Source organism: Triturus cristatus, chromosome 1_2 (genome assembly GCF_964204655.1).
Source record: "Triturus cristatus chromosome 1_2, aTriCri1.1, whole genome shotgun sequence".
In the NCBI taxonomy this organism is placed as follows: Eukaryota; Metazoa; Chordata; class Amphibia; order Caudata; family Salamandridae; genus Triturus; species Triturus cristatus.
In genome coordinates this window covers 847,664,591-847,690,777 of record NC_140580.1, presented here as the reverse complement: position 1 = coordinate 847,690,777, position 26,187 = coordinate 847,664,591, and the positions used below count along the sequence as shown (strand labels likewise).

The 26,187-nt window shown below is 43.9% G+C and overlaps 1 protein-coding gene across 2 annotated transcripts in view; it reads left to right on the top strand.

Annotated features, from left to right (window-relative positions):
• The window catches only part of LOC146868141 (chloride channel protein ClC-Kb-like), a 204,960-nt gene that overhangs the window by 58,139 nt on the left and 120,634 nt on the right, over positions 1-26,187 (top strand). For both annotated transcript variants that reach the window (XM_085609015.1, XM_085609014.1), the window contains 2 exons: positions 10,273-10,457; positions 17,452-17,580. In XM_085609015.1, the coding sequence (XP_085465141.1) occupies positions 10,346-10,457; positions 17,452-17,580 (241 nt within the window). In that variant the 5' untranslated portion in view covers positions 10,273-10,345. The remainder of the gene's footprint in view (positions 1-10,272; positions 10,458-17,451; positions 17,581-26,187) is intronic.

Here is a 26,187-nt window from a genome sequence, read left to right as displayed (position 1 = left end):
GGGGCGTGGCCTCGTGTCGCGAGGGTGAGGCGTTCGTGCTCCGACTCTGGCACCAGACAGCGCTATGTCCGCTGTAAGTGGAGTGGAAGCCTGTCCTTTTTAATCAGGTAGAGGTCGTTTAAAAACAGAAAACAAAACAGATAAGTGTTTTTAAAAAGAGCAACAAAACCTCCGGCTTCCGCCTCAGAGGGTGTCAGTTTCACTAAGACGCGCTGTTGGTCTGCGCAGTCTTATGGGCGGGAAAAGTGGGCGTGGCCTGGCTGGGGGCGTGGCCTCGTGTCGCGAGGGTGAGGCGTTCGTGCTCCGACTCTGGCACCAGACAGCGCTATGTCCGCTGTAAGTGGAGTGGAAGCCTGTCCTTTTTAATCAGGTAGAGGTCGTTTAAAAACAGAAAACAAAACAGATAAGTGTTTTTAAAAAGAGCAACAAAACCTCCGGCTTCCGCCTCAGAGGGTGTCAGTTTCACTAAAACATTATATCCGTGTTACACACTATCTACATCGCCACTCCCATTATGCTATAGGTTCACCTTCTCGGCTGTTCTGAAGAGTCCCACTTACTGAAGCGCTATGGGTATGCTGTGTTATAAGTTCAGTCAGCGCTTTGTGTAGGTATTGTACAAAGCGTTCCCAAAAATCTCTAGGTCTAGAGGCCTGTGGTAATTCTTCTGCATATATCTCCAGTGTCTCTTTACAGTAGGTCATGTCTGTGATCCAGTCCTTGTATCGTGATGGGCGCTTGCTACCCCAACGTAGGGCTATGCGGCTTTTGGCCAGCAATAATGCCACAGCCAGAAGCTTTCTTCTCCTAGCCAGACGGATCTTATAGATACCCAGCAGACACACTAGCGGAGCGTTAGGTACCTGCTCTGACAACATAAGCGTAAGAGTGCTAGTGGCGTCTTGCCAATATGGTTGGAGTTGGGGGCATGACCACGCCATATGCAGAAAATCTGCATCAGAAGCACCACATCTGTGGCACTTGTCGTCTTCTGGTCGCAGTCCATGATTGTGCATTTTTGTTGGAGTGTAATACGTTTGATGTATAAATATGAAATGAATGATGCGCAGGTTGCAATTTGGTGTGAGCAACTGCATTTGCGCACAGTTATAATCCCAGTCTTCTTTAGCTATAGGACCACCGACTGCCCCTTCCCACCTTTGAAGCGATTTATTTAGGGCTTGGCTCTGTTCTCCCTGGCTTGGGTTATGCAGGCGTGTTACCAAACTTTGGCGTGTGGGTGCTGTGAACAGGATTTGCAGTGCGTTAAGCTGTGTTGGTTCGTCTAGGAATGATGGATATAATTCCCTAACTGCCATACGCAGACGCAAATATGCAAATCTCTTTAGTAGCGTGCGGTGCGCACCGAGGGACAGGTCATCCTGTCATATAAATTGGATATGCGGAAATATGTTACCCATGGTACTGAGACCCATTCCCCCCAGTAAAGTTAACATATTCTTTTCTTGTGTTACTGTTATTCGCGATGGTGGTAGATGGGGAGCGCCGGGGCATATATTGGAAGTTTCTGTGCACGTTTTGCTAGCATGTACCATGCTTGCGATATGAAATTTACTGGCTGTATTACATCTCTCAGTGTGTTCCTCCTTGGGTCGGATATGAAAGTGATCAGTGGGGTCGGCTGCACGCTGTCATGTTTCACTGCTATGTGTGGTATGTGATCGTGTGGATGTAACCAGTAATTGGCATGTTGCACCTGCGCACAGTAAAAATATCATTGGAGGTCTGGTGCTCGAAAGCCCCCTTGGTGATAAGGTCTGGACAGAACTTTCCATCCAACTTTCGCCTGCTTCCCCGCCCATGCTAATCTCAGCATGGCTGAATGCAGTTTAGTAAACACCGCTTGTGTGAGCCAGATAAGTATAAACATTTTGGCAATACAACCATCTTCTGTATGGCAATCCTGTCGGCCAGTGACAGCGGTAGCTTGATCTACCTATCTATCTGATCCTCTAATTTGGTTATTGCTCTACCATAATTATCTCTAATCACCGCCTCTGGATTTCGGTGTATCCATATGCCAAGGTATTTTACCAGTTCAGTCTGCCATTGTAATGGGAATTCCAGATTGGGCTGTGTTGTGGCTGGTGTAAGTGGTATTACTATTGATTTGTCCCAATTAATGCTGAGTCCTTAATAGTGTTCAAATGTAATGTATTCTCTAATGAGAGGGTTTAAATTGAGATCTGGATATCATGTATAGAGAACCATATCATCAGCATACAGTGATATGCTGACTGGACGAAGCTGTAATTGTAGAGCGGATTCTGCATGCTTTTGCCGTATTTTACAAGCTAGTGGTTCTAGGGCTAGTGTGAAGAGAAGCGGCGAAAGTGGGCATCCCTGCCTCGTTCTGTAGCTTATATTGATCAGGTCAGATGTATTGCGGTTAATTCTAAGATGCACGCTGGGCTCCGTGTACAGAAGCCCAATCCAGTGCAAAAATGGTTCCGGAAAACCCATCCTACGTAGTACCATAAGCATGAATGGCCATCCCTCTGAAACAACAGCCTTAGCTGCGGGCAGGTCGGGATTTAAGTAGTGGAACATCGCACATATGGTCCGCAAATTTTGCGTTGTGGACCGTGTCGGTATAAATCCAGCCTGTTCTGGCAAGATCAGATTACGTAGCAAAGGCTGTATTCGGGTTTGCAATAATTTTAGCTAGTATTTTGGCGTCTATATTTATTAAAGACAATGGGCGGTAAGATTTGCATTTACTGGGTCTTTGCCTGGTTTGGGGAGACTAATCAGTAACGCCTCTCTCAGCGAGGCCGGTAGCCTGCCATCTTCGTAGGCCTCTTCGTACATCTCGGCCAGGTGTGGGATTAGTATGTCTTTAAATTCTTTGTAGAACTCCCCTGGGAGTCCATCAATTCCGGGAGGGTTATTATTTGGGAGGGAATTAATCGCCTCTTTTATCTCATCTTCCGTGATGGGATGGGAAAAATATTCATGGTGTTCGTCGGACAGCCATGCCAGAGCAATGTCGTCTAGGTAAGGGCATATTTCAGGCGGGGACGAAGTCGATTGTGTGGAATAGAGGTGTATGTAGTACTCCGAAAAGCAGTCCAAAATCGCTGGGGTGTCATGCATAAGTTGGCCTTGTATGTTCCCCCTCACCATAGTTGCGTGCGGTATATATTCGCGAGATATATTTGATCTCATCATCGGCGGATCTGTGATAAGTATCAACCTTCAGCCTAATGTCTACCAGTAATTTAGGGTCTTGTGTAGTCACATATTCTACCTCTAGTTGTTGAATATCCATTTCTACCATGGATAGTTGCTGTTGAATGCCTTTTAATATGCCCGCATGTTTACCAATAAAGTGGCCCCCTGATAGTCACTTTGAAAGCCTCCCACAGTATTTTAGCACTACTAGCAGATCCTACATTAAGGTCAAAGTACTCTACCATTGCCTAATGCAATTCAGAACGGAATACCTGGCCCAGAAGTGCACCCTGTTGTAGACGCCAAGTAAACTGCCGTGGAGTGTCTGTGGGGTTGGCAAGCGCAAGACGGACAGGAGCATGGTCTGACAGTGTCTTAGGCATGTGTTCCACCGATGCTGTCCAAGAACAAATGTCCTGTGTGGCAAATCAGTAGTCTATTCTGGACCACGTATTATGCGCTGTTGACGTACAAGTACCCTCTCTGCGACCTGGGTGTCTCAGAAGCCATATGTCTATCATGGCACATTCAACCATACCTTCTCTAAGCGCCTTTGCCGCTTGCTTCCCATATCTTTAATTACCTGTGGACCTATCCAAAGCTGGATCAATGCATGTGTTAAAATCCCCTCCCCATATGACCGCTGTGGGAGGTAGGGCGTGCAATTTTGCCCATATTTGTGCATAAAAATGCGGGTCATCGTTGTTCGGGCCATATATTGTGACTATTGTTAAGGCTGTGCCACCAAAGTTGCCCTGAACTATTACATAACGCCCCTGATCATCTTTAATGGAGCTGATGAATGTGAAGGGGGTTCCTCGTCTCACAAGGAGCATTACTCCTCTGGCATATTTAGAGTAGGAAGATGCCATTCGATAGGATGCCCACCTTTTTCCTATTCTCCCTTCTGTGAGGTTAGTGAGATGTGTTTCTTGAAGACAGGCAACATCTACCTTGTGGCGGTCTAGGTATGCTAGGACCTTGAGAATTTTCTGTGGGTTGTGGAGGTCACGTACATTCTATGTCATGAATGTCAATGGTCTGGTATGTCGTAATCTGTTATCCATACGCATTGTCGCACTTAGGGTGGACTTGCCAGCATCTAGTGTGTGTGTCTCTACTGTGAAAGATGGTATCTGCCATTCTAATGCCGACCAGGTTTTTCAAAATAACACCCTGCGCCCCCCACTCCGCCCGTCCCATTTCAGCAAAGACAATCCAAAAAACTCGTAACTTACCCAACTTCCCTCCCCCAGCCCCCAAACAAAAAGTAACAAAGTGTGGTGTACACAGGTGGGCGGGAGCTGCCACCCCGGTTGCCCTGTGAAGTACTTCACATGGGTGGTCGCTGTGTTAACGGGAAATCTAATGCAAACCTGAGCCTGCCAACCAACAGCTAAAGAGCAGGATTATCCATTCACATCAATAGTCATATTGTTTTTTGGACATATAATAGGAGTTTGTGATTATAACATTCAAGTAGTGCTACATTAGCTATTTCTCAAACCCTTAATTAGAACTTATCTGTGTCCTTTGGATACGTGTTCATGTATCGACCCTCCTGAGTTCGTAGGCGCTGGTGCCCCTATTTGGATAATGTTTGTGCGTCATCCGAGGTGATACCCCAACTGCGCACCAACTATTTCACTGCCTCTTTGTGATCATAAAGTCCCATTTTCAGCACCGACGTGTGTCTCTAGTGGGTCGCCTACTTTGTCTCTGTATTTACTTCTCTGTGGATATGGGTTGTTCTGCAAGTGGTTCCCCATTATTCGACGTCTGATGTATTATCCTGTTCTTCCGGACCTCCTCTCGGTGATCTCCTGCGTGTTCTCTGGGATCCTTTCTGCTGCAGGTACTTTAGCACATCTTTTGGTTCACTATATATCTTAGTCTACCCGCTCTCTGTTACTCACAATCTGGCAGGATAAAGCATCGCATAAGAGATATTTTGTTCGCGAAGCTTCTGTTTCACAGGCACAAACTTCTTCCTCGCCTCTTGGACAAGCGGCGCAAAGTCAGGGTAGATAGATATGTCCGTTCCCTCATGTTTCAGGCTACCTAGTTCCTGGGCCTTACGAAGAGCCGCATCCCTATAATTTAATAGTTTGGCTATTATTGGCTGTGGTCTTGTCCCTGGCGGCGGTGGTGGGGCTAGAAATCTGTGTGCCCTTTTGACGATAAAGACGTCAGAAAAAGTTTCCTTACTTAGGAGAGTTATAAGCAGTTGTTCGATGTAGCGTTCCATTGCCCTGTGTTTGTGGTCTATTCCCATAAGCATATTTTATTGCGTTGGGATCGCGCCTCAATATCTTCAGCCCTCGCCATTAATGCTGTCAAGTTTTTGTCCATTTTCCCTTGTCCGGTTACCATTTGCTGGTGGGCATCTTCAGCGTCGGCGATGCGGTGCTCCGCCATGTCAATCTGTTCTGTATGCCATCTAGGCGTTCAGACATGCGGTTCACTCTGTAGGTTAAAGAATCTATCTTACCGTCAATGTTGGAGAGGGCAGCTTGTACAGTCGAAAAAATGGCCTGCACGTGACTATTGATAATTCCGCTCGTAGTCACGGTGGCCTGCTGCGTATTGTGTTGGTCATCCAAGCTATTCTGCGTCGATTTTTTGCATTGTTCAAAGGTAAGTTTAGGTTGATTCCTGTCAGGTTTGCCCATGACTAGTCTTGGAGTATCGCCCAGTTCCTCCCTTCTGATGTACGCCGTATGATGAGTACTCTGCACACATTTGAGGGGTAGTGGACAGTTCATGTGCACATTTTGTTATAAGCTGGCTATTGCTGTGCAGGCTGTGGTTTCAAATATGTGCGTATCAAAGTCCCGGCGGGGAGCCGCAGGTGCACTTTGGTGGGGTAGTCTGCTTATATGGGTGCACGTCTCCCACACTATAACCGGATCCCAGAAGCAGTAAGAGTGGACTCATTGCTTTCAGCAAGCAAACGCCATTGGCCTCGTGGTGGTGGCGTTGTGCAGCACGTTGGTAGTGAGGAAAGTGCCCTATGCAAAAGTAACAGAAGTGGACGATCCTTGGCTCAGTTATTCACACTCTCCCCACCATGCAATAAATAACATAACAGTCTGTTGTGGTACACTGGTTATTTTTTACATCTGCTCTGCGGTCCCATATGTGTGTCAAAGCCACGCTCCTGCTGTGACGCAGCTCACAATCGCGTAGACACGGCACACCCGGGGCCTCAACGATCCAGGCCCTAGATCTGTCCCAGCGACGCACAGTAACTCAATCCCCCAGCAGTATTGGTGTCCGCAGATCTTTTGGGCTCCCCCCGGGGTATGCGCTATGTCCCATGGTCCCACCACCGTTGTTTATAGGCACCGTGGTGCTTTAAGGCAGTGTTCTCCTGTCTCAGCAGTAGTTCAAACAGCAGCCTTGGATGCCTTAGCTGAATATTCCGCAGTTGTTAATTAGGCCAACACGGAACCCTCCATGCACTCGCCTGGCCAAGCAGCCGTGGATCCCTCGCAGTGTCGCTCTTATCGTTTAACTAATTGGGGCACCAGTTCCGATTTTGCAGCGTTGGGTGTACCCAGGGGGAGTCTGCAGGTGTTCCGCTTCGCACAGAGGGCGGCCGCCCCCCCGGTCGGCACCACTATTTTACCTGGCGACAGATCCTCGTTCGCACACAGCAGGATGGCTGGTGCGGGCTTGTGAGCGTTGCGTCTTGGCCCGCTGCTTCAACTCCCATGCATACGTCGCAAGCCACACCACCGTAGCTCGGCAGCAATACGCCAGCAGCAGGTCTGGGCCAGCTCAGTCAGCTACAAGGGGTTCTAACGAAAGCCACGATCCTCCAGTTTATTTATTTCATTGGTTTGAGTCTCTGCCGGCAGTTTGGGTACAGGATAAGTTCAGGATAGTGCATTGGCTGAAGGAGCTCGATTAAGAAGCAGCCATCTTCCAGGGTGGCTAACCAGGGTTGCAAATTCTACAAGCATCTATGAGTTTATATTGCTGAGTGGTCTGCATAAATAATTTATGTGTTTTGTGTGGCTTAAAAAAACAGCGAATTGCAAACTATAAAGGGATTTACTATTTGATTTCAATTACAAGCAAGGATGAAATTATCATCGATACAAGATCAAATTTGTTGGGATAGAGAAATCCAAAACATGGAATCACCGTTAGTGGGAGCATAGATAATAAATAAAGTGACTGGAGCACCTCCAATTTGTAATTTAGTGTACAACCATCTTCCCCCTTCATCAGATTGTTGAGAGAGCAACTTAGCATCATTTTATGACAAAGAATTATTACACCATTACGTTTACCGTCCCCTGGTGAGAAAAAAACTTCCCCTTTTTTCAATTTCAAAGATTCAGGTGCAATAAGATGGGATTCTTGTAAAAGAATAATATCGTCCCCTAGTTTAGATAGATGTGTTAAAACACATTGTCGTTTAATGGGAGAAAAATAAGACCTCTGACATTCCACGATATGATTTTCAGAGACATAAAGGCAACAATGAGGTAACAAGAAGATGAAGGCCTGGACAGACAATCAAAGAGCAAAGGATAGAATATATATCAATCCAACCATGTGAGCATAAATCATGACGATAAATAGAATTTAAGAAAAATGGATGCAAGTATAAGTATGAAACAGGGAACTAAAAAAAGAGCAGAAGGATAGATATAGAATAAAAGATGAAATAAAGCGTAGAAAGAAAAGGAGAAAAGGAAAGAAAGGAGAAACAATAAAAATGATACAAAATACCTACACTTAAGGACATCATAGGAAGGTGGGGGGGGGTAACACTACATCACAACACTTCACATAGGGTTAGGGTATATGGCAGGAACAGACATGAACAACCCTGGGGAGAAAGAGAAAAAACGATTATCATAAAGAATAGATTGATATTATAAAATAGAATGACATGACATATTGATTTGATAAAAGATAAAATGGCCAAATAGTAAACATCCTAAAACTAATAAACCATAAGCTAGAACTTCAGAACCTTAGAATCAAGAAGTGAAATTACTACTATGGATTAAAAAAAAACATCAAACAGTTTGAGATGACGAAGCACCAGAAAAATCCATAGACTCTGATTTGCAGGAATTAATGAAGCTCTGTAATTTGATAGGTTCCTTCATATATCGTAGTTTTGTTCTTATAAGTAACCCTGAAGAGGCAGGGATGCAAAAGTCCACAGTGAGCTCCCATAGCTCGTAAATCAGGTCTCATGTTAGGAAATTCTTTGCGTCTGTTTGCTGTGGTTTTAGCGTAGTCTTGAGCAAAAAATAAAGTGGAGCCTAACCATGAAACATGTTAAATTGATTTGGCTGCTGAAAATATTTTGAGTAGGTCTGTATACTCAAGAAAGTACATGATGACACCTCGTGGTCTCCGAGAGGTGGCTACACCTGCATGTTGATGACCAAGTCTATGAGCACGTTGAATGTTAAGCGAAGTTCCCTCTGGTAAATGCAGCAGTTTAGGAAGGAAGGACTTGAAGAAAGAAAGAGGATCTGAGCCGTCTGAGCCCTCTGAGCCCTCTGGCAGACCATAAATATGGAGATTATTTCTTCTATTTCTGTTTTCGAGGTCTTCGATTTGCCGTTGGAGTGAAGAGACTAGAGATTGAAGATTATTAACCTTTTTGTTTGTGTGAGCATAGGAGGAAACACTATGTTCCATAGAAGTAAGACGATCATTCATCTGAGACCAATTCTCTGTTAGAAAATGCAATTTGGTTGTTGTGTCCTCCATGAAGGGAAGGAGAGCACATATCTCCTCTAATAACATGTCAAGAGAGACAGGAGAAGAAGGCTTTGGTGGGGAAGGTAGATCTTTTTTCAGACGTTTGGTGGTTGCCTTCCCTACTGCAGGAGCGATAGTGCACGGAGGTGATGAGGCTTTAGAAATAGAAACCAACAAGTCTTCCATTCTAGAAAATTTAGTGAAGATTGTAGAATTTTTAATAAAGGACTGCGTAGAAGATAACGTACAGGGGGACAATTTTTTCAATCTCCCTATAAGAGGTTGTAAATGGTGTGGTATTGTGTCTCCGTTATGATAAGAAATATGTAGGCTCTCCCTCAAATGCAGAACCACAATAAAAATATTGCCGGCAAAGTGACAGAAAAATAAAGATTTCCCTTCGTGAAGAAGGAAAATACATCAAGCTGCCCCCAAAGAAATATGGTATGGAAGTTTCTCACATTTAACTCAGCAAGAGAAAGTGAGGCATGTCATAAAGGAACAACGTTTTTGGAGATCGAGGCAAAATTATGGCAGGAGTAATTCATGGAGACAAAATGGCAGATGCAGCAGAACTTGCTATAAATTGCACATTAAGTGAACCTTTCCAGCTGTAGAGATATTCAGTTTTTATGAAGAAAATATATAATGAATGAGCCCGTAGAGTGGAGAATGACAAACGACTCTCATCAGGCGTCCGGCTGAAGAGAAGTTGAAGCGTCCAAATTGGTGTTCGCGGTCAGCGCTTTGTGAATGTAGAATGCGACATGAGGGAAATAAAGTTGCGCGTCCCAGAGAAAGCTCTGAAAGTGTTCCCAGGGAGTCAGCACATCATCTGCTGGACACGTCTCTTACCACGAACAGGCAGTTGGCTTCGAAATGTGGGTGGTCTGCGCCGTCCCAAGGAGCTTCACACGGGTGCCGCCATCCTCCAAGGGCATCAAGCCACGCCCCATCACCTGATAACGTTCAGAGTGATTGATGGGAACTAGGACAAAACAGTCCAACTTAGAAACCAGAGAAGTACACAGGCAACAGGAGACTCCAGCTGACACTTTTACTGAAAATGGTCATGTTAGTCTGCTGCACAGAAAGAGATGCAATTAAACAGTATTTGTACAAATTATATTGTAGAAGCAGGTAATTATGCAAAAGATTGTGTTAGCATTTATGCAGTGTGAAAGAATGCTGGTAATTAGGTGTTGTCCAGTGATAGCTAAGATCCGCATGCAATTAAGAAGAAAATGTTGTCTTTAGTAGGCATATTTTTAACTAGAGGGCTGGCCAGAGCTTTTTTGGTTTGCTAAAGCTACCCTAAAGTATCCTTTTCTTCCATAGCTGTCACCTGTATATATGGGACCACTATTCCTGAATTGAAAACGCACTTTGGAGAGCTCTTGTTTATGCTGCTATGGAACCCCCTCAAAGACTGGAGAGGTATCGAAGCATAAATCGGGAGGAGAGGACGCTGCTGAGAGATGCAACCTCCCAACCTTGGCCTAAGACCAGGCGGAGAGTCCGAGGTAAGATTGAGGAATTTGTAACTAGGAGAAGCCTGAGTGAGTCCTACAAAAGCCATCACCACTCTGATTTCCTAGTAAGCTGATCCTTTTTCTGGTCCAACCTCAACTGAAATCTCCCCTTAAGACACTAACAGTTATATCAGGTGGTTTTTGGAAGTGGCAGGGCATGATTCTTGTCCTAAACTGTAGTTAGCGAGTGAAACGAGGAAGCCTGGCTTCTTCTACGGGGTTTGGTTAAGCCCCCTTGAGAACATTTTCAGACAAAATGAGATTAAATAATTTTCACATAAGTTTGCTAAAACGTCATAAGCTCTGAAAGGGCACTCATTAAATATTGAAGTATTGTGTTCTAAGCCAATGAAATCTGATGCGGCTCAGTGAGTTGTCCTCTTTTTTCCAAAATGTTCTATGGGTGGCACTATATATCCAAATTGGCCTCCATTGTATCCGGGTCAGTATTTTGTCATGAGTGCCTCCCATATCCCATGGGTGTCCCCTTATGCCCATCAGTACAAAGACTATGCAAGTGCCATCATTTTGCCATTGATGCACTCCTTGTTCCATGGCTGACCCTTATGTCACAAATTACCTCAAGTAGGTCAGGGCAGCTCTCTAACATATCCTGTGGAGTCCTCCCTTATCCCAAGCCTTACTTCCAATGTGCCAGTGCAAGCATTTTGCAGCAGGTGTCCCTTTTACCAAAAGATTCTTCCAGTAGGGCGGGCCAGAATCCTTTCTTTATGGGTGTCCTAATGTATCAAAATTTACCTCCATTGTGCCAGGTCCAGTATTTTTGTTCTGCTTTCTCCCATATGTCACAGTTATCCTCCCTTATTCCAAGGATTATATCCAATGTACCAGTGCCAGCATTGTTGTCACAGGTGCCCCATATAACAAGAAGTTTCACATGAATGCCAGCACCAGTAATCTTGTCATGGGTGCCCATTGTGTCAAGAGTTACCCTCAATATTTGAGCACCATAATTTTACTATGGGTGTTTCATATGACAAGTGTTACCACTAGTATGCAAGTCCCAGTATTTGGTCACAGGTGACTGTTATGCTAATAATTGCCTCCAGAATGCCAGTGCCAGCATTTTAATGAATTGTTGCCTGTGGGCCAATGGCAGACTTGCAAGCATAGTAGCACATATTCAATCATATTAACTAACATTCACCCACTCACTAATTTCTAACTCAGTCACTTTCACTCATTCATCTAGTTTCACTCACACACTTGCACTGTTTTTACTGTCACTAACTCATCTCACTCATTTACAATCACTCCTACTTGTTTGCACTCACTCTCACCCCACCAGCTCTGCTAGTCCAATATCATAACAGGAAAATGAAGAGTTGAGGCTGCAGATGTCTATTTTAGGGAGAACAAAGGGGCAGTAGAACTCGGGGTGGCCTTATGGGAGGTGTAAAAACAGTGGTGAGAAGCCAGTAAATATCTCATATATCAGGTGGAGGCGAGAGCACTATACAGGGCAAAACAGATCAAGTTGTATGAGGTGAGGAGCAAGGTGGGGAAACTTCCGGCCTAGCTTGAAAGGAGAGAGGAGGGACTGAGAGTGGTGCAAAAGGTGTACACAGAAGATGGTGTTCTGGTGGAATCGGCAAGTGAGATTGCACAATCATTCACTGGATTTTTGAGCAACCAATCAACACAACGTACTAGTGGGGAACAGGGGAGGGATCTGAACAATTTAGTTAGAGATATTCCAGTCCCCAAATTGGGGAGAGAGGCCAGGGAATTATTAGAATGGAAGGTACAGGAGGTGATAGTGCAAAAGCTGTCACAAACTAAGCGTGGGAAAGCACCAGGCCCGAATAGCCTGCCTTGTAAGGCCCAAATAGCCTAAACTTGTGAGGGATCGGGTGGTGCAAGCAATCCGAAACATGTTAGATAAGTTAGGGCAGTGGGTCAACTCCCAAGGGTTCTTCGACAGGAGACTATTCTTATTCACAAGCAAGGAAAACCACCAGAAAGTTGTGCTTCATATAGACAGATCTCCCACCTAAATATAGAAACAATGGTATTAACAAAGGTGATAAACAGTATTATTGCCCCAGGTCAAGGAGGCTTTATACCCTATAGATCAACTAGGCACAACCTTACATGATTATTCAGCTGCATGATTCTCAAGGAAAGTGTGAAGGAGCCAGTGGTACTGTTATAGTTGCACACTGAGAAAGCGTTTGACTCACTGGAGTGGCACTTCTTGATGGTGCTGCTCCTTTCCAGCCTGGATGCGTCTTCTATACAGTCATCCTACGGCCTGGGTCAGGGTGAATGTCACCATGTCAGGGGAATTTGAACTGGGCAGTGGGACAAGACGAGGATGCTTTGGAGCCAGTGGTAAACGAGTCTCACTGCAACTCCCAGATATGGGGACTCCAGTGGGACTTCAAAATTTGACTATGTTATCTCATTATATGTGGATGACTTCCTGCTTTATTTGGCAGATCCAGAAAGGCCCATCTCGAGGACTCTTGAGATCCTAAAAGGTTTCTGGAACGATTTGTGTATCTACACTAACTGGGGGAAATCTATCACTTAACCCCTCTCAAAGTGGCAGCATAGCGAGGGATGGAGGTGTCCCATACACGGAAGGAGAGGGGGATCATCTACTTGGGGATATATGTGACCACAGATCAGATTTATTGTTCCATGAGCGGGATCTGGGTAGACTATTGGAAGAGTACAGATGAGATATAATGGTCATTGGTGCCAACTTGCCCAATCGTGAATGGGCAGGGCGGCTCTTTATAAAATAATATATTTACCCAAATTCCTCTATATCCTACAGAACTCACTTTTTGAGGTCCCTGTGGCAAAACAAACTAACACGGAGACACCACTGTGGGATATGGCATCCCTTGCAGCTCTATGTGGGGTAGAGGGGTACAAGAAATGGAATTTGTTGGGTTCTTCAAACTGGGAGATATATGAAATGAAAGAGGAATTTTACCTAATTCACGGACATACAGACACAGTATGAGCTGACACGGAATCAATATTTGCGGTACCTACAAATCAGGCATTCAAATGGACTGTATCGGCCTGTCACCCGATATAAAACATAAGAATCAAGTGGAATATAGTCACTTTCACTCATTCATCCAGTTTCACTCACACACTTGCACTGTTTTTACTGTCACTAACTCATCTCACTCATTTACAATCACTCCTACTTGTTTGCACTCACTCTCACCCCACCAGCTCTGCTAGTCCAATATCATAACAGGAAAATGAAGAGTTGAGGCTGCAGATGTCTATTTTAGGGAGAACAAAGGGGCAGTGAACTCGGGGTGGCCTTATGGGAGGTGTAAAAACAGTGGTGAGAAGCCAGTAAATATCTCATATATCAGGTGGAGGCGAGAGCACTATACAGGGCAAAACAGATCAAGTTGTATGAGGTGAGGAGCAAGGTGGGGAAACTTCCGGCCTAGCTTGAAAGGAGAGAGGAGGGACTGAGAGTGGTGCAAAAGGTGTACACAGAAGATGGTGTTCTGGTGGAATCGGCAAGTGAGATTGCACAATCATTCACTGGATTTTTGAGCAACCAATCAACACAACGTACTAGTGGGGAACAGGGGAGGGATCTGAACAATTTAGTTAGAGATATTCCAGTCCCCAAATTGGGGAGAGAGGCCAGGGAATTATTAGAATGGAAGGTACAGGAGGTGATAGTGCAAAAGCTGTCACAAACTAAGCGTGGGAAAGCACCAGGCCCGAATAGCCTGCCTTGTAAGGCCCAAATAGCCTAAACTTGTGAGGGATCGGGTGGTGCAAGCAATCCGAAACATGTTAGATAAGTTAGGGCAGTGGGTCAACTCCCAAGGGTTCTTCGACAGGAGACTATTCTTATTCACAAGCAAGGAAAACCACCAGAAAGTTGTGCTTCATATAGACAGATCTCCCACCTAAATATAGAAACAATGGTATTAACAAAGGTGATAAACAGTATTATTGCCCCAGGTCAAGGAGGCTTTATACCCTATAGATCAACTAGGCACAACCTTACATGATTATTCAGCTGCATGATTCTCAAGGAAAGTGTGAAGGAGCCAGTGGTACTGTTATAGTTGCACACTGAGAAAGCGTTTGACTCACTGGAGTGGCACTTCTTGATGGTGCTGCTCCTTTCCAGCCTGGATGCGTCTTCTATACAGTCATCCTACGGCCTGGGTCAGGGTGAATGTCACCATGTCAGGGGAATTTGAACTGGGCAGTGGGACAAGACGAGGATGCTTTGGAGCCAGTGGTAAACGAGTCTCACTGCAACTCCCAGATATGGGGACTCCAGTGGGACTTCAAAATTTGACTATGTTATCTCATTATATGTGGATGACTTCCTGCTTTATTTGGCAGATCCAGAAAGGCCCATCTCGAGGACTCTTGAGATCCTAAAAGGTTTCTGGAACGATTTGTGTATCTACACTAACTGGGGGAAATCTATCACTTAACCCCTCTCAAAGTGGCAGCATAGCGAGGGATGGAGGTGTCCCATACACGGAAGGAGAGGGGGATCATCTACTTGGGGATATATGTGACCACAGATCAGATTTATTGTTCCATGAGCGGGATCTGGGTAGACTATTAGAAGAGTACAGATGAGATATAATGGTCATTGGTGCCAACTTGCCCAATCGTGAATGGGCAGGGCGGCTCTTTATAAAATAATATATTTACCCAAATTCCTCTATATCCTACAGAACTCACTTTTTGAGGTCCCTGTGGCAAAACAAACTAACACGGAGACACCACTGTGGGATATGGCATCCCTTGCAGCTCTATGTGGGGTAGAGGGGTACAAGAAATGGAATTTGTTGGGTTCTTCAAACTGGGAGATATATGAAATGAAAGAGGAATTTTACCTAATTCACGGACATACAGACACAGTATGAGCTGACACGGAATCAATATTTGCGGTACCTACAAATCAGGCATTCAAATGGACTGTATCGGCCTGTCACCCGATATAAAACATAAGAATCAAGTGGAATATAGAGTTTTGAGGGCCCCCTTTAAACAGACATCCCATATTACTGATTTACACCACATTACTTACTAAAAGTCTGCCCCCAGTGACCGCCGAGAGAGAGAGATGGGAAGGAGACTTGGGTAGACTGAAAAATGTTGACTGGGGCGCAGCCTGTAGATATCCTGGGGAGGTTGAATAAAGGCTGGATTTTGGTTGGTTCAACTGAAACAATTTCACTGAGTTTATTATACCAGGACCAGATTACATGCTCTGGGTAAGACTGATACTGACAAGTACCTGAAAGGCTGTATTCTGTTTGGGAATGCCCAAGGGTTCTAAAGTTCTAGGCAGGGGTGTAGCATAGAATGTCTCAGGCTCTCAGCGAGTCACTCAAGCGTACCCCATGCCGTTACAGTAGGAAAATGGAGGGAACAGACTTTGGATAGATACTCTCTTCGCTTCTGTAATATGGCACTAATAGTGGCTAGACAAGACCTTGCACAATGGTGCAGGAGAGCTGGTGCCCTGAAAGTGAAGACGTGGGAAGCAAACATGGACTGGTACATGCGGGCAGATGAACAAATATATAATACAAGGGGTTGCTTGAAAAAATTATTTAAATAACGTGAATCAAAGATTTTTCATAGAGCGTCATGTCCAGGGATGCCCACCAATTGCATCGTGGTTTGTTGCTGTGAAGTAGTAGAACTTGTCAGGTGGGGATAGCAACAGGGATGGTCGAGATGGGCTGGAATCCTGGTAGGTATGATCCATCATGTGGTTGAATGTAACCTTCCTAATGATTGCCTAACATAAAAGCCGTCTGATATGGATTGTAATTTTGTTTACAGTTGTGTTAATGTGGCAAAAACTTAACAAAAGAGATTGGAAAAAAAGAAAGAAAATAAAAAGCCCCTAATATCACCTGACCCAGAAGTTATACACATACATTCCATATTTCTTCGTCCTGCCTGTACTGAACATGATCTGAACACACATTCATTTTCATGCGTTGGCTGGGGTAGGATATCTATGCGGCATCACACAATGAAACAAACTGGACTTGTCAAACGTTGTTTAATTTGTAACAAAAAAAGTAAGTGCTGGTACCCAAAGTTTTTCTTCTGAGCCCACTGCCAGTGTTACTGAGTGCCAGGTTTGCTGAATACCACAGCTGCCTCACCCTGATCCCGCCTTCTACGACCCTACACTTTCTGTCTCTCTAGCTCACTCTTACCAGTTCTTGTTCATCTCTGCTTTCTCCCCTTGTCACTGTGCTGCTGTCTTTCACCTTCTTCTTTCTCCCTTTTTTATCTTTTTGCTCTCTTCTCTGGTCAAAGTCTGATACTGAAAACTAAGTCATGGTGCCCACCACCTGCAAACACCTTCACAAAGTATCCACTTTCAAACATTGCCACATAAATCACTGTTCCTCATAAACCCAACTCCCATTTCACCCAAAAGACTTACACTGAGGCATCTGAGACCTCTGTCAGTCCCAGTCTTGTCTCAGGGACAAAGAACTTGACACATTTATTGGGGGGGTGACAAAGTGCTGAGACAGTATTCCTTGAATTTCATCACTTAGCTCTGCACATTCCCTAAATGAGTTAGTGAGGCAATGGTGTACAGTGGATTCTGTACACACTAGCAACTCCCACTCTCCCTCTCTGCACAGCTGTATTGTCTCTCATCTTCTCTGCAGAATTCCTGGATCAGTCTATCTCTTTTGGACTTCCCTGATGTTGACTCTGCATCAGTGTCGTTGATCTGTTTCCATGTTATCTATGTCCTCTTCCCCTCCCCTCTCCAGCTCTCTGTGTTATGTGCTAAGGACAATCTACCTCTTATTGTCCCGCCTGATGGCTAATTTGAGCTTTTTCTTTCAGCTTTTGTATCTCATCCCTCTCCGCAGCCCAATTTCTTCCTTTCTGAAGACTTCTTCCCACTCTATCCCTACATAATTCATGGTTTTGGCTAACCATTTGATCCCGCCTGCAGGCTGCCTGGAGTTTGTGAAGCGTCAGCTCTTTCGCATCGGAGATGACTGGTACTTTCTTTTCGCACTGGGAGTGATCATGGCGCTCATCAGTTTCACAATGGATTTCACTGTGTCCAGGATTCTGAACGGTAAGTTGAAAATTCAGAGACGTCTTAAAGAATGGGCAAAGTGGGTGATTGCCCATGGACCCAACTTCCAAGGGCCTCCCTGGCAAAGTAAACTTTCTGTCACTTTTGTGTATTTTTGTTTCTAATCATTAATGTATAATTCAATATTGTTTGACAACATAAGGCTTGAATTAGCAAACAATGTGTAATAAAATTCAGAGTTATTCCAAACAGGGACCCCCAACATGTTCTTTGCCCAGATCCCCCAAAATCCTTAAGATGACACTGCTTAAAATACCTAAAAACAACAGTTGATGGACAGAATGCAGAACAATGTCATACATTCACCCCAGTACAGAGATCTGGGCCTAAATCCATCGTTTTTTTGCTCACCATGCCATTCTCCTTGTGTTTACTGCTTAAAATACCCCCTCTTTAAGCCACTGCTTCCCAGCCACTCTATCAATGTGTATGGCAGCACTTACCCGAATAAAGGGGACCATTTCATTTTAATATGTCTATTTTATTTCTATTGATCTTGTGCTAAAGAACTATACAGATATTTCCAAACTCCTGAAAGAAAATAACCAAGAATGCCACAGAGAAACTGTGGGTTTTAAGAGGAGTATTTATGTTGTTTTTGAGAAGATATAATTAGGTACAACAAATACATCAAAAGTTGGTTTTGGTGAAAAGCCATGTTGGTGAATAGAAAAAAGTGTGAAAAAACTTGGAATTCTTCACATACCATTTATCAGTCCGTATTCTGATAATGTCAAAAAGAATTTCAGAGCCGCACAAAAACTTAAAACAATTCAGAAAAATGAATATGCATGGACGTTTATGCTTCGATTTGTGGTAGTCATTTTGCAATTTCTAACATTAGCCTAAACAAGGAGTAGGAAAGAGCACGGAAGACAGTAGTAGCCGAAAAAATGGAAGGAGGTAAGGTTTTTAGGGTGGCATCTTTGGATGTAGATGAGGCTGGAGAATTAAGATAGGAAAGTGGTCAAAAATTTAGGAATAAGGGAAAGTGTAAAGGGTAGTGCAGTGAGAAATGTACGAAAAGCAGGGGGAAGCGAGATGGATGTTACCCTCAAAACAAAAAAGGATCGCCATTCATTAGGAGGCGGCAGATGGAAGTGATATGGAGAGGGGTACAAGGATTAAACGAAAAGGGAAAATTGAGAGAGCAGGAGGTGTTCTCAACGTTACAGAAAAACCCCCAGAAGAATTGACAAATGGTTCTTAAACACTTATATATCTCCGGTCCGAGCGAGAAAAATCATACACTAGACCACCTCTGGGCAAGATTTCACAACATGGGGTGTTTGCGACAGGTTGCTACTGCTCGAATTGAGAAACCTGCCATTCGCGTTGTGGGAGCTGGGGCTTGAGTAGAAAGAGGCAATGCCCTCTTGTGCTGCACGCACTGCCGTCTGCGCTGATTTTACAGCACGGGACAAACTCCTGGTACTAACAAGCATTTGCAATGCAATAGGTCTCGCATTTGTCAGAGTTAGAGCTATTGGTGTTGTAAATGTATATGTTTTTATTTATGCATACTCGTTTCCTTCCCTTGGTGTACTCCTCTGTGCTAAGACAATAAAGACGTGAAGTACACTCTGAAAGTACCAGATATTAAAAAAAGCTTCACGTGGCTCTTGGGTTCCTTCAACAGAAAAGCGTGGGGGGGAGTTGATTTAGAAACAGAGGAAAGCGAGAGGAGGAGGAGGGCAGTGGGTTTTAAAAGAACGGCAAGCTGGTGAGTTTTAAAAATATCAGATCGGGCAGGGGTGAAGTAGAGGGCATGAAAATTATTTTTGTTTAAAAAGAGTTCCTGCAGGAGTCTGCAATGGAAAGACACTAGCCACTGGTGGCAGACTCCACTGCAGGACAAAGACCACGAGGAAGACAGACGAGAGGAGGAGGCGATGACCAATAGGAACCAAGGAAAGGAGAGTTTCATGGGAACAAGCCAATGGTAAGTGAAGATAAGTAATGGGCGGGCACAAAGCCCCCTAAAGACTTTCTTTTTTAATCCAAGAGATTTTAGAAGCACAGAGCAAGCGCTGTGCTGTCAAAACCTAAAAACAAAGTATTCAGCCTTTTCCATCTATGCACTCAGGATCTGGAATAGTGACCCATTATCCCTACTACCTGCCCCTGCACTGCAGCAGATTAGGAAGGAGTTGGAAACACACCTATTTGAAGAACGCTACATCACAATGTAGTGACAATGCAGCAACCTTCTACCTTTCCTATCACTCATTAACAGTATGCTTGCCTTTGAATCTTTACAGTGGCTACATTTGTGTATCACATCCAACATAAATGTTTATTTGGTGTGAAAAATAGTGATGGCAATATTAAGATCTGAGTAATGGTTAACTAAGTTTCTTAATACCTGTTCAAAGAACTGATACACACTGAAGATCACAGTCCCAAGATGATTGATAATTATTTCAAACCATGCTTCGTGTGCTACTCCTTAATCATTTTGGGCCCATCGTTTTCAAAGGCTTACAAATTTCAAAATGCAAAACTATCCTTCAATGCCTTTTGCTCAATGGAATAAAGCAAAGCCTTTGCAGATGCAATACTGAGTCCAAGTGAAATCAAGGTCAGAAATCCAAGGGGGTCTAATGATCCCATTTGGTCATTAACACATAAGGGGTTTTGTTAGTATTGGCGAGAATTACTATCAAAGGTACATGCATCGTACTTCACTGCAACTATGTTTGTTTGTCCTATCTGTTTTGTATGCCAAGACCGTGTAGATGTATACATATGTAGTGCTTCAGGTGTTAAGGTAAGAGTGGATGGAAATGGGTAATATTCACTACAATGTTAGAGGAAGAGTTTGAAAAATAAGAAGAGGCAGGGGGAGGGTCACAGAATTCACAAACTCCTATACGAATATTTCTTTCTCATAAACTACATGTAATTTTCACCAATACAATGATAATCCAAGTATTGTGGGCAGGTGGGGTTTCTTCTTCAAAATCAAGATTTGAGAGATAGTTGCTGCCTACAAGTGTAATTTGTTGGGAGTCAGTCATGAGAATGATCTAAGACAAATATATACATGATACAAAGAGTTACCATCGCAAGACTGTTTCAAAGCTGATCTCTATAAAAGCTATACAGGATACATTGAGTACAAAATACACTCATGCTTCTGTCATCAAACAGTTCAGAGTCACTATCACGAAATTGCTTCAGTACGAACTTGAATACAAAATGCGTGTTAATTGCTGGCAACCAAACAAAACTCTTGAAAGAAAACTACACAAAGGCTTAGTGTTTAAAGAAAGAGTCATTAGATACGGAAAGATCACTGATGAGTAACTATGCAAGCAATGCTTCCATTATAAACACTTCACAGAGCTGTACTGTTGTGGGCGTGGTGGGCAGCACCATGTTACCTGAGAAGGCTGAACTATGATGTGTATTGTGCTAGCATGAATTCATATACTAGAAAGGACCCCACCTCCCGACCTGTCCCCAGTCTCGGCTGAAATGCACCTTATTGGGGTTGTGCCCTAAAGCTTGCACCTATACATGCTTTGGTGTATGGTTCTGTCATGAGGGGAACAGCGCGGCAGCAATCAGCCCATCTAGAGCTTAGAAGAAGAATCAAGCAGCAACTGGGCGCGTGCAAGGAGTGTGCCTAAAACCACATCTGCAGTGCACGACATTGCCGAGGGGTGTGAAGCCACTCTTGAACGGATCCCATACAGGGAGTGTTCCTGGCTGGAGGCTTTGCTGCAGACACTCACCACAGCTTTCGTGCACTCCTGTTTCCTGTAATCTTAGACACTGGTGGTTTGTGCTTTTTCCCACGGGTGAAAATCAACATCTCTGAGACTCGCACCAGCCTACTTCTGTAACTGTAGCTTCTGATGCCGAATCTACAGCAACACTGAAAGGACACTGCAGTTACAAAATGAAAGTAGAAACTCACAAAATGGGAAGAACACAGACATTTTGCAGTATTTAACATAAAACGAATGGAGTGTACTAACAGGCATGTTCCAGCATCGCATAGAAAAATAATGTTTCTACTTTGGTGATAAGTGGTCTCTGTAAGTGTTCTGGGGTATTGAAGTTGTGTTTTGTGTCCTTGTGCGCTTGTAATATTTGTCCTGTACGTCACTAGTGAACCATGGCCCGTAAAATACTAGGAGTCTGCCAATACTGCAGAGCTCCTGTTTTCCACAGTAAATTACCGTGTCCTTGTGCTACCCATGACCATGAGGCCATATAACGCAGCAGTGAGTGCAGCGCGCAGCTGCAGACATTGATAGAAGCAGCAACGGGAGGTGTGGTGAGGGTCGGGGGGCGGGGGTCAATGCATGGAGAGATAGGGATAGCGACGAGCAGGGCACAGAAGACACTAGAAGCTGCAGGCATGTTGATAGGAGCAGAGACCCATTCCAGCAAAACACACACGCACGTTATTTTAATACAAAGGAGTGCCAGGAACACAGCGCCTAATGTAAATAATGATGAAAGAACATCGCACGAACGGTGTGTTTGTGAAGTGTGTGCCGCTAATTTCATTAAAGCGCGGCCACACTTACAAACAGATATAATTTAAATAAAGAGATGGTGGATGTCGTGGCGGCTAAGTGGCTGGTCCATAACCTAGACACTAATCCCGGTTTCGCCACATACATCATCTGGCAATTGCGTGATTCTGGGAATCACTATGGTCTGTTGCCACCCAGAGGCCTGCTATGGCGGTGAGAGCTGTGAAACTTGGGATGGGAGGCAGAAGGGAATAAACAGTACCTCAATTCATGTTGGGAGACTGAGAACTGATGTAATTTAGGGCACGTGAATTCACTTTTCGTGGCTGCCTTGCACAGCGCGCGCTCTCTGTAAGGGTGACAACGTTCATCTGCTACGTGCTGTGGAGCTGTGTGCTCGGGCTTACGATGCATTTAAGCTGCCACAACAGGAAAGAAAGAAAACAAGCACTGCCCTGTGTCAGTATTCACCTTTCCATGGCAGACCCCGGGGGCAGCAGCCCGTGCTCCATGTCTCACCCCAGGCCAGTAGAAGCGGATCCTCTCCAAATGTAACAGCGGCCCGAAACATAACTAAACGCGTATTGGGCACAATCACGACTGGTGAGGGTGAAATCAGACTTGCAGTACTCTGGGGTAGCAGCACACACATTCACGGTCTTCAAAGCGCGGAAGTACAGGTCCTGGGTTCGTGTCATAGAGCAGAAGTGGGCCGTTCAACAGGGTGACACGGACACCTAACTGATCAAATCACGCTTTGCATTTACAGATCTGCAGTCTTGAACAGGACTGAAGATTAAGCGGACTCCTTAATGATTAGCAATATATTAAATAAGTAATCCACTACGAAACACATAACCACCTACTGCACAAGTAAACTGTAGTTGGCACGGCGCTCGTAAAATGGAATGAAACAACAAGCGCGCACTGAAGCTGACGAAGTGGGAGGGGGAGTGGGGGCGGGCACGCAGGCTGCCAAATGGTGCGATGAATCACGGCTAAAGTGAAAGCAAACAAGTGGTTGCAGGACTCCAAATGGTGCGCGCGCCCGGACGGGTCACATGCACTGTAGTTGGAGGCCTGCAAAGCCACTGTTTGCACTTCCAAAACGCGCTTACTATAAGTCTCGCCAGAGCAGCGCTAAAGCGCTGGTCAGGCGAGACCTAAAAATCAGTGCGAACAGCGCAAATTACCACACTCCACCGCTAGCGGAACTCTGCGGAGCACAGATGAGTTTTTTTGGCACTTCGCAGAATTACGCTTAGCAGAACTCCACCCAGGACTACTAATAACCTTCCATCCCAGAAGAACATTTCCAGCTGAAATTCTTCATCTGGAGATGGATAATTGTTCTATCCTTATATCCTATCCTTTGCATGTGAGCATGAAAATGTAAGGCATGACGCTGAAGAGGGAGATGCAAAGTGTGATGGTCCTAGTTCCATAGAGGCCCAGGTGACATTGTGAAATTTATGTCAAGTGAGATTATGCATAATTTACAAAAAATATATGTATTCTGTGAAATATATTTAGACAGTTGTCTGAGTAAAACTAATAATACGATCCCCTTCCAGGAAATTCCGACAGCTTAGGGCGGCCTGCTATAGTCCACGTTGTTGGACTTTTAGTTGTGTTCTGATTATTGGTTGTGTTGGCACTGACATTTTGCAGTGCTGGCATGGGCGGCGGGTGGCACAAGCTGCAGTGGTGTCCTGAGAAATGCCTTGGGCTCTTGCACTTACGTTTTTACAAATTAAGCACTGGAGATATGCCTTGTTTTAGGCTATTTCTGAATTTCAAATGATCGGATTGGGTTCCAAGATGATAAGGAGGGGCCAGGCCAAGACCCCCTGCATGCTAACAGGTCTGTTTTCTCACCTTTTGAAATTTAAATAGAGACTTAATACAGCAGCAGGGAGTTGGAGCTCAGGAGGCATTTAGGGCTATATTTAGTCAATTTCTGAAGCAAGACAGTTAGATGAATGCCCATAAAAATTCAGTGCAAGATACATGATGCTTTAGATAAAACCCTCTTGTGATAAGGGAGCCAATGCAACTGATGAAGATACTCTGTTTTTAGGTCATATTTATTCAGATTAAGCAAGCCTTAGAGTTCTCACTGTGTTAACCATGAACTCTATCAGTCAGACTCGTTTTACCTCAAATTTCTCTAAATGCACAGTATCCGTCCTATTGCTCCTTCCCACGCGTCTCAATCTTCCTTCTTCCAGATGGAATAATCACATGCTTCTACTTTGCATCAATTTACATTTACATAACTATTTCCGTCTGACTTGAGCATGCGGGTACTGGTCTCGCTCTCTTTGCTATCCACCTGAACATCGGGGTTACCGGACCCATCCCAATTATAAGTTTTTGTTTTCCACTTGGAGATTTTGGCTGAGGAAAGCAGTTGAAATTTCAACGCCATGGAAAAACATGGAGGAATTGATGCAGAAACACCATTCCTCCATGTTATTCCCCAAAAATATGAATACTACTAAACAAAAGAGTCCCCCTGAATATCAGAATATAGGGAGAGGAGGGCAGGGGAAATCACAAAACAATAACAACAAACCTCGCCCTATTCATTAATTAATAGGTAATACATCGAAGGATAATAAAAAAACATCATTGTCCCACAGACAATATTTTCATCTTGATTTATTTTATGAAAATAATTTTTTTATGGAGAAGTTATATCTATATACATTCAATTATAACAAATCCAATGATTTATCTACATAAAATCACAGGAACAGCCCCACCAGAACGTAATACACAATGGACACAGAAATAACAACCTCACTATTCACAGACACAACATGCATGGTAAGAGTGGTGTGAAGGGTGAAGATCTTCCGCTCTTGTGCAGAAACTGCTGTGTGCCTTGGGAATGCAGCGTATGGGTTAGAAGCCAGTCGTCGCCAAATTGTAGTAAATGAGTAGGCATAGAAAGGTATCTTCTTGAAGAGCAGTTTAATTAGGCAGAGCAGACACAAGAACGGACTCTCCACGACAGAAGCCAACAGCAACTGTCTAGGAAGAGAACCTAGAACTCACAAGGCAGGGAGGAACGTAGGAGAATAAACATTCCATAAGCATAGAAACACTAAGCATGTACTACACATACCTAAATAAAGAAACAAGAACAATACATCTGGTAAACCATTATTACAAATATCTCAAAATCAATATTTTCAAAATGTCAAACTGGAAATGGCAGACAAAAAGCGCCGACGCGTGTTTCGGAGTGGACTTAAAGACCAAGAGTTCCTTCGTCAGGGCGCATCAGGCGGTAACAAATCCCATCCAAAATTTCTTTGAATATATACATACACGTAGTGTTGTCGGGGGCTCCTTAATAACAATGTTTCTAAACACACATATATATATATATAATCTGGGGACTGTTGGTCTTTAAGTCCACTCCGAAAAGCGCGTCGGCGCTTTTTGTCTGCCATTTCCAGTTTGACATTTTGAAAATATTGATTTTGAGATATTTGTAATAATGGTTTATCAGATGTATTGTTCTTTTTTCTTTATTTAGGTATGTTTGGTATGCATGTTGTGTCTGTGAATAGTGAGGTTGTTATTTCTGTGTCCATTGTGTATTATGTTCTGGTGGGGCTGTTCCTGTGATTTTATGGAGAGAAATCATTGGATTTGTTATAATTGAATGTATATAGATATAACTTCTCCATAAAAAAATTATTTTGATAAAATAAATCAAGATGAAAGTATTGTCTGTGGGACAATTATGTTTTGTATTATCCTTGGATGTATTACCTATTAATGAATGAATAGGGGGAGGTTTGTTGTTATTGTATTGATTCCCCAAAAATATGCAATTCCTTTTGTTGTCTTGTCCCTTGAATTACTGAGACTTCAGGTAACAGTAATTTTGAAGATGAAGGATTACAGGAATTTTAATAGGTCATTCCTATTGAGGGTTATTTGTTAGCTACTACCGCAGACTCTTCTAAGAGTAGAAGGTGTGTTATGCCATGAATTGCATTTTGCCCAGGAGAATGGAACAGCAGCGGCCCTGCACAACTATACTTCATAGGAAGGCCAGGTTACCTATGGATGC